Source organism: Ailuropoda melanoleuca, chromosome 14 (genome assembly GCF_002007445.2).
Source record: "Ailuropoda melanoleuca isolate Jingjing chromosome 14, ASM200744v2, whole genome shotgun sequence".
NCBI classification, from domain to species: domain Eukaryota; kingdom Metazoa; phylum Chordata; class Mammalia; order Carnivora; family Ursidae; genus Ailuropoda; species Ailuropoda melanoleuca.
Window position 1 is genome coordinate 32,435,183 of NC_048231.1, and position 9,386 is coordinate 32,444,568.

General features: G+C 48.3%; 1 protein-coding gene across 2 annotated transcripts; it reads left to right on the forward strand.

Moving 5' to 3' along the window:
- The first annotated feature begins 205 nt into the window (after positions 1-205).
- SERPINA4 (serpin family A member 4) lies at positions 206-9,093 on the forward strand. Of its 2 annotated transcripts, none has more exons than XM_019801003.2 (5): positions 206-298; positions 2,007-2,671; positions 6,599-6,872; positions 7,677-7,836; positions 8,617-9,093. In XM_019801003.2, the coding sequence occupies exons 2-5, from the start codon at positions 2,023-2,025 to the stop codon at positions 8,815-8,817; spliced, it is 1,284 nt and encodes a 427-aa protein (XP_019656562.1). In that variant the 5' UTR covers positions 206-298; positions 2,007-2,022; the 3' UTR covers positions 8,818-9,093. The 2 variants fall into 2 exon arrangements, with proteins under 2 accessions (XP_019656562.1, XP_002920530.3); XM_002920484.4 differs by having other exon boundaries at positions 227-298; positions 1,927-2,671.
- The last annotated feature ends 293 nt before the right edge of the window (positions 9,094-9,386 follow it).

The following is a 9,386-nucleotide window of genomic DNA, read 5'->3' on the forward strand; positions in this document are numbered from 1 at the left end:
GCAAACCTGAGTGCGTGATGCAAACCGCAAGGGGCGAACTCTGTTGGCGTCCCCGCGGAAGGAAGGGGGTCATCCTGGGAGGGTTGAGCCAGCTTTCAGTGAAGTTTTTCTGTGTTGAGACTCGGCGCTGCACCCATAGGTCCGTTGGTTAATAATTACCTAATCGGGGAGGTGGGAGGCGGTGCTGGTCACGCTGAGAGCTTCTGCCAACCTTCCTGGGCTTGATAAACCCAGGCCATATTCCTGGGCTTCCTCTAGCACTCAGACAGCTGCCTGGGGGGCCATACGACGACTGACCGTGAGTAACTCTCTGAGGGCCACAATGGAGACTCCAAAGGGAGGGTGATCAATCATCCTAGTTTGCCCAGGACTGGGAGTTCTGGAACAGACGACTGTCAGGGCTAAAGCTTGGAAAGACCCAGAGGTGACATAGCCTAAGGCTGGAAAGATCCCTACACATGATCGCACCAACCTTCTCATCGCACCAGGGGGGGATCTGGTGCCCAGGCCCAGACGCAGCCTCCCGCAAGGCCACATGTGACTTAGGACCCAGGTCTTCTGGCTCCCGATCCAGGTGCTTTTGGAGAGTGCCTGACCGAGGGGAACTCTGGGTAACTCACTGCAAAGCCAGAGAGAAGTACACATGTGAGGGTCAGGGTGGGAGAAGATATTCTAGCTTGATAGGAAGCCACGCATTGGGGCCGGGTGTTAAGTTGGTGGGTGATGTGGTCACTCCAACGCCTGGGTGGAAAATAGAATAGGAAGACAAGGTAAGAAGCAACAGTGGTCTAGTTCAGGGCTCAGCAAACGGCAGCCTGTGAGTCAAATCTGGCCCACTGCCTATTTTTGTCTTGTCCCTGAGCCAAGAATGCAAGATATAATATAAATATAAATGTAAATTTAAAAAAGTATAAAGGGTTGAAAAAAATCAAAAGGAAGACAATATTTTGTGACCCATGTAAAGTATATGAAATTCACATTTCATTGTCCATCAATCAGGTTTCACCGGAACCCAGCCACCCACAAGGCTGCCAACACAGCCAAGCTGGGCAGCTGCAACATGGCTATATGGTCCCCAGAGCCAAAGACGTTTACTCTCCGGCCCTTTGCAGGCAATGTTTTCTGATCCCTGGTCTGGGTGAACGACACTGGAGGCCTGCGTGAGGGTCATAGCAGTGGAGAGGCTGGGGGGTTGAGGGAAGAGCCGGCCAGGCATGCAGAAAGATTGAATGAGGTAGGGGGGATGGAAGGCCAGGCACAGGTTCGGGATGACAACCGGGTTTGGGGCTGAGAACCAGAGAGTAATGGTAGGTCCGTTTGGTGCAGAAGGGCAGGTTTGGTGGAGAAAATCGAGCACCCTGTTTTGGGGAGGTTAAGTTTACCGGGAAAAGTTTATCCTTTTCCTGGGACTTCGGGCAGAACCGTTTCTGAGCATCAGGGATCTTATCTGTACGGAGTGACGGTGAGACTGCCGGCTCTACTTGACCTCTACCTAGGTAAGAAGGTCAAACAAAATGGCATTGAAGTGATTTTGTAAACAGTAAAGCCCACCGTGGATGTCGGTGGGCCAAATGCTAAAATAACGTTTGGTGATTTGCCCCCTTGCCGCGGTGGGTCGTCGGGCTGAGGGATTACACGCGAACGGTAAGTCTGAGTCTGGAGATTTTGTGTTCTACCTCAGACACTTACCGTTAGATGACCTGAGTAAGTCATTTTTGGAGTCTCGGGGATGAGAAAGGAGGCCAGGGCCTGGCGGAGCTGAGAGGGATGGGAAATGCAGGGAGGTGTGGGCACGAGGGGTGCGCTTTGTTCATCTAAACCACTGCCACGGAATATCATCGCCCCACACACTGGGGAAGCGCTGGGTGTCCGTCAGCCTGCCACAGGCCCATGTGCAAGAGTTCACGGTGTCACTTACCTCCCCAGGGCCCTGCCCTTGCCCGACTTCTCAGTGGGGTTGGCTGTTCTGCCGGGGAGTTGCCTGGGCACTCTCTTTCCTCCCATAGTCTGAGAACACAGAAGATGCGTCTTGCTGACTGCCCGCTCCTCCTTCTGGCCGGACTGCTGGTCCTTTCTCATGGTCAGCTGCACCCTGAGCGCTATAGGCAGGGTCACACCAGCAGCCCCCATCGGGAGGCCTCAAGCACAGGTGAGGGCTCCCCCAGCCTCAAGATCGCCCCGGGCAATACAGCCTTCGCTCTCCATTTCTACCACCTGCTGGCTTCCCAAAGTCCCGGGAGCAACATCTTCTTCTCCCCACTGAGCATCTCTGCCTCCTATGCCATGCTGTCCCTGGGGGCCCATTCTCACAGCCAGACCCAGATCCTCGAGGGTCTGGGCTTCAACCTCACGGAGCTGTCCGCATGGGACATCCACCGGGGCTTCCAACACCTCCTGCACACTGTCCGCCTCCCGGGCGACGGGCTGGAGATGCGCATGGGCAGCGCCCTGTTCCTGAGCCAGGACCTGCTGGTCCTTCCGGCATTTCTTAATGACATTGAGGCCTTCTATGAATCCAAACTCTTCCCCACCAACTTCCACAACTCTGTGGGCACCACCCAGCTCATCAACGACCACATCAAGGAGGAAACTCAAGGGAAGATTGTGGATTTGGTGAGCCCCCTGAGCACGGACATCTCAATGGTGCTGGTGAATTATATCTACTTCAAAGGTAAGAGTCGGTTTGTTGGTGGAGCCTTCATCTTCCCTCTCCCTCGGATTTATGGATGGATTAAATATTTAAAAAAGAGAAAGTGGATGGATGGGGTCCAATAGGGTCAAGCAACCCCTAGAAGATTCATGTGAGAGCATGATATTTAAGATTGTGTAGTATTCAGGTTTCCTCATACCTTTAGACATATTTGCGTATTTATTTTCCTCATAACAGTGATGTATAGAATGTACTAGTTGAACTGCTGGATTGATATGGAGGCTCTGTCACTTACCAACACTGTCAACAGGGCAGGTTGTTAGCTTGAAGTAAGGATAATAAGAGTCCCTCCTTCAAAGTTGTGTTTTGAGGATCAAATTACATCACATTTTTCTGTACTCCTTAGAAGAGGGCCTAAAGGGAAAGGCAAACTACTGCCCTGGCCACATCTGATGGGCCACTTGGTTTTGTCAATAATGTTTTATTGGCACATAGCCATGCGGACTCATGTATGTATTGTCTCTGGCTGCCTTCGCACAGCCACAGAGATAAACAGTTGCTATAGAGTCTATAATATTTGCTTTCTGGCCCTTTGCAAAAGAAGTTTGTTGACCCTTGACCATTACATACACTCAATAAATAATTAGAGTAATCGTAATTAACCTAATGATAACAATGCTCATTTCAAAGACCCTTGAAAACACATAAAGGAGGTGCCTAGCTGGCTCAGTCGGTGAAGCAACAGCCTTCAGCTCAGGTCATGATCTCAAGGTCCTGGGATCAAGTCCTGGGTCCGGCTCCCTGCTCAGTGGGGAGCCTGCTTCTCCCTCTCCTCCCTGCTTGTGCTCTCTCTTGCTATCTCTGTCACTATCTCTGTCTCTCTCAAATAAATAAAATCTTTATAAATAAATAAATAAATAGAAATAGAAATTATCCATAATCCTACCACCCTCAGACAACCAGTGATAACATTTTCACCTAGTTCATTCATCTTCCATTCACACACATATATTAAGAGTTGAAATCACAGTGTGGGGACAGATTCACACAGTGTGTATCATCAGTGTTCCATCAGAGAAGCAAAGCCACCATGAATGTTAAGGGAAAGGCGATTGCTATAGGAATCGGACTTAGCACAATTGTGGGCAAGTGAAGGCCTGAAGGAAGCAGGGTTGGAGGGACAGAGTGAAGTCCTTGGTGCAGGTGAAAGTTTGGAGCTTATCAGGGATCTATATGCCAGGCACATGCAGCCACCACAGTGGGTCCATGTGGGTGGGGCTTGTGGAGAAGCCCCTGCTGGACACCTGGTGGTGGCTTAGGGACACATTGGTCTGGAAGGCTAATGTCGGACAATGAACTTGGAGGACAGCATGGGTGACCTGGAGCACACAGGGCTCCACTAGGTCTTTCCATCATCACATCTTCCCAGGAAGACCTTCAGCGTGTAGTGGTTGCTTCACATCTACCTCCCAGCCTAACACTTGTAGCCACCTTGAACCCAGAATCTGCAAGGAAGACATTCTGGGAAACAGTCCCAGACTAACAATCCAGCCAAATTGGTCATCGCTTGCATTTTACACATGGAATTATTCATGCAACACTGAAAACTTTTTCAAAAACCTTTTTAATTCTGCAATAACCATAAACTTATAGGAAGTTGCAAAAATAGTGTAGAGAGATTCTGTGTACCTTTCATCCAGGTTAGATAACATCTTATAAACTGTCATACAAAAGCAAAACCAGGAAATTGACATGGTGCAATCTACAAACTTTATTCAGATTTACTAGGTTTTACGTGTGTGTGTGTGTGTGTGTGTGCGCGCGCACAGCTTTATGCTATTGAAAACTTTATTTAGATCTCACTTTAATGGCTGCACAATATTATATACAGCCATTCCTTTTAAAATATAATTTAAATGTATAGTATATACCATCAACCTACCCAAAGCTCTGACCATAAAGAAGGATTTGGGGGCTCTCTTTCTGAAAAATACCTAGCTCCAGCTGGGTTAGTGTTGTTGGCCTAAGAATGAGAGGTTTTCCAGAAATAGGAAGGAGATAGAGACATCCTGCCCTCTGACACATCTGCCCAACAATTTGGGATGTAAGTTTAGCTCCAGGCCTCACTGTAGGTCACATGGTGAGAGAGTGGAACAATTGTGGCTTACCTTCAAAACTGAAAAGTACCTAGAAGAAAACAAAAGATGCACAGGATCTCTGTAGATAAGATTATCTTGAGACATAGTAAAGCAGACTTAAATTTTTTTAAAAAAACAGATATACCATGTTCATGAAAAGGAAGACTTAATATGTAAAAATGTCAATTCTCTCATGAATTAATCTAAATATTTAATGAAATTCCAATCAAAATCCTAACGGTTTTTTTTTTTTTCTCTTTGGTGGCAGTTAACAAGCTGATTCTAAAATGTAGGTGGGGGTGCAAAAGGTCAAGAATAGTTAAGATGGGAAAACTTGCCTGCCAGAGGATGAGACTTACCAAAAATCTATATTAATTTAGGTTGTGTAGTACAAATAGACCAATGAGACAGAATAGTGAGGCCAAAACAGAGCCCAGAAATGGCCCCATGGATAGATACATGGATATTTGATATTTGTCAAAGCTGGCATCCCCTCTCATCACCATGTTGGAGCATTGGGGAAAAAGTGGATTTTTAAAAATGGTGCTGGGACAACTAGATACCCACAAGGGGAACAAAATGGGCTTGGACCCCTCCTTTCAACCAACAATAACTATTTATTCTAGGTGGAGTATAGTCCTTTTTGCAAAAGGGAAGACGAAAGCTTCTAGAATATCATATAGGAGAGTATCTTCATGACCTTGAAGGGAAAGTTGTCCTAAACAAGACAAAGAAGACCTAACCACAAAGTGAAAGACTAATATGTTTACTGCATTAAAGTTAAGAATTTCAATCATTAAAACTCATCATTAATAGAGTGAAAAGGCAAGTCAGAGAGGGAAAGACAGGGGATTTGCACCTCACAACTGACAGACAACTAGTGTTCAGAAAGAACTCCTGCAGGGGCGCCTGGGTGGCACAGTGGTTAAGCGTCTGCCTTCGGCTCAGGGCGTGATCCCGGCGTTATGGGATCGAGCCACATCAGGCTCCTCTGCTATGAGCCTGCTTCTTCCTCTCCCACTCCCCCTGCTTGTGTTCCCTCTCTCGCTGGCTGTCTCTATCTCTGTCAAATAAATAAATAAAAATCTTAAAAAAAAAAAAAGAACTCCTGCAAATCACTAAGAAACAACCCTACACAAATACAGGGGGAAAACATGAACTGGTTCTGATGTAACAAAAACAAAACAAAACAGAGGACATTTAATTGGTCAATAAACATACAAAAGATTGCTCAACCTTGTTTTTAACCAAGAAATTGCACTACAAAGTCATAACAATTTATCACTACATAAGCATCAAGTTAGTAAAAAAATGTAAGTGCAGGAATGTAGATTAAATGGTGAAGACAGGGATGCCTGGGTGGCTCAGTCGGTTAAGTGTCTGACTCTGGGTTTCAGCTCAGGTCATGATCTCAGGGTCATGGGATTGAGCCCTGTGTCTGGCTCCACATTCAGTGTGGAGTCTGCTTGAGATTCTTTCTCCATCTCTCTCCCCCTCTGTTCCTCCCCACTCTTGCACTGTCTCTCTCTCTCTCTCTCTCTCAAACAAATAAATAAATAAAATCTTTTTAAAAAATGGTGAAGACATGAAACAACATTGCTAATACCCTTTTGTATCTCCATTTTAGAATCTAAATGAGCCTTGAGAGATCCATTTCTTAGGCAGGTCAGGTTTTGAAGGATCTAAATGGTACACCATGATGGACTAGCAAGGTGGGCATCTCCATGACTGTGGGAGAGGCATTCCCTGGCTGGACGGTTGACTTGTTGGTCCACGGGTGCCCTGTGCCTTCTTTCCTTCTTCCCTTCAGCTCTGTGGGAGAAACCATTCGTTCCCTCGATGACCATGCCCCAAGACTTCCACGTTGATAAGAATACGGTAGTCAAGGTGCCAATGATGCTACAGGACACACAGCACCACTGGTATCTTCACGACAGACGCTTGCCCTGCTCGGTGCTGCGGATGGATTACCAAGGAAACATGACGGCCTTTTTCATCCTTCCTGACCGAGGGAAAATGAAGCAGGTGGAGGAGGTCTTGACTCCAGAGATGCTAACAAGGTGGAAAAACTTGCTTCAGAAGAGGTAATCAATCGACAGCACTGCCCTTCAAATGGACCCTTCTAATGAAAGCCAATGCCCACATGGGGGTGATTGCCAAATTAGGAAAGAATTCTTATTTGAAGACTTTCCATAGGTTTCGTTAGATGATGAACTCTCCTGTTACATCAGAAATATGATTTTGCCCCAATAAGTGAAAAGAGAACCAGACTAGGAGTTAAGAGTCCTGGTCCTAGATGTAGCCCTTACACTGCACAAGACTTGGGTGAAGTGGCATTGGCTCTCTGATGGTCTGCCCAATCAGGCAGTGAGTAGGTAGACCTCTGATCAAGGTGCCTAGTATAGAGGGACTTAAAAAAAAAAAAAAACTCTGTCCACCCATCCAAGCAAGGAGCAAGGAAGTGTCCTATCACCCTGGGGCTGTGAATGGGAAAAATTTCCAACCATAGATAAGGGCCTCAGCCACATGTGGATGCAAAATTCACAGAGCTCATGCGATAGAGGAATTCTAGCCAAAGAAATCATCTGGTCCCAAATAAGTGAAAACCACAGGACCCCAAGAGAGGTGAAGGCAAAGCCACCCCACAGGGAGACTTGTATCTCCCTGGGTACCTGGCACGCCCACAGAAAACAACCTCTGCTGAAAATGAGCTCCCAAGGGAGGAGGTCCTGCAGACAGCAGCCCTGGGGGCAAAGGAGCCTGGCTTTGAGTCCCTGGGAGCACTGGAGCAAAGTCAGATGGAGTGAGTGGGGCCAGCTAGAGAGTGCAGTCAAGAGAAGCACAGTGCACTGGGGTCCCTCACTTGTCTAACCCCATGCCTCCCTCAGGTATTTTTATAAGAAGCTCGAGCTGCATTTCCCCAAATTCTCCATTTCTGGCTCCTATCAATTAGATCAGATTTTGCCCAAGATGGGCTTCATGCACCTGTTCTCAAAGCAGGTTGACTTGTCTGGCATCACCAAAGAGCGAAAACTGCAGGTGTCCAAGGTAAGTCATCCGTGGTCATCCATGCGTGGAGACCCGGTGGGGAACTTCCGCCCCTTGGGAGCTGCAGGGTGATGGGTGTTCTCTCTGCCACTACACGAAATCTCAGAGCCCAGATTTCATTCAACCATGCACAGACATGGCTGTGGGTGTCCTTGAACCAACCCACCACCTGTGGGCATGGTACTTGGCCCTGGGGATATGGTGTCCACCCAGTCTGTGTCCTCGGGGAGCTCTCACAGCCAAGTGGGCTTCATAGATGACAATGGAGAGTGACAAATTGATAGAAATAGACGGAGGATACAGACCAGGCTGGGCTGGGTGTGTGTGTGTATCAGAGATCTCTTTGACGAGAGAAAGAGACCTATGACTTCAGTTAAGAAGACAAAAGTGCGCTCTAGGGAAGGGCCTTGAGTTGCAGAGTTGAATCCCAGGTCCTCCCCTTATGGCATTCCAGGGTGAGGGAGTGTCTGGATTTATTTTCCTCATCTGCAAAACAGCCATGAGACATCAACCTTAGAGGGTAGCTCTGAAGATTTCAAAAAGAGCCCTAGACACACAGTAATTGTTCAGTTGCTGAGAGAAAGAATTATTCCTATAAATAAGAGGTCATCCAGCTCACGGATCCCTCCAGTGTAGACATTCCTGGGGTGAGATCCCCAACAAGTGTCTCGGCAAATAGTGACCCGCAGTGTTGAGCTCCAGCGATCTCTGGCTCTTCCTGCCTTGCCCATGTCCCGATTCCCGTTCTCGCAGCGGTAACACTGGTGATTTCCTCCCCAGAGTTTGCACAAAGCCATTCTGGAAATGGATGAGGTTGGTGCCCAGGCGGCAGTGGCCACTGGCAGCTTTACCACCTTCATGTCTGCGCAGCACAATCGCAGAGTCCTGCGGTTCAACCGGCCCTTCCTCGTGGTGATCTTTTCCACCAACACCCAGAGCATCCTCTTCCTGGGCAAGGTTGTCAACCCCACGAACTCGTAGCCCTCCCAGGGCTGGCCCTTCTGTTATAAGCAGGAGGGTGTGGCCTGGGAGGCTCGGGGTGAGCAGCTCCATGTTTGGAGTGGGGGATGGAGAAGATCTTGAGAGTCTGGGCAGAAGCTGTTGGCGAGGGAGAGGGACGTGGGTGGGACAAGATGCGTGTGGACTGGACACCCAGCTCCTCGGGGCAGATCCTTTCATCGCTTTGAGCGCCACCCGGAAAGTGGCAGAAACCCTGCCAGATGGTTGAAGGATTAAACACAATGATGGCTATGAGGAGCCTGGTTTGGTGCCTTGCATGCAGTAGGTACTCAATAAATGCATCCCTATTCTCCATCCCTTTGGGGTTTGCCCTGCACTGCCCTGGCGTAGCTGGTCCCAGACATGGGGGTGAGATGCTCCAAGTTCCAGTGGGTTGGCAAGGTATGTATATGGAAGGCGGAAGCAATGCGGGCCGCCGGCTGTCCCCAGCAGGGTGGATGCCTTGCTTCAGAGCAGGGGATCCGAAGGCCTTGGCTGGGAGAGCACCAGTCAAGGTGGCCGCCATTGCGACCCAGTGAGGAAGGCCCAGC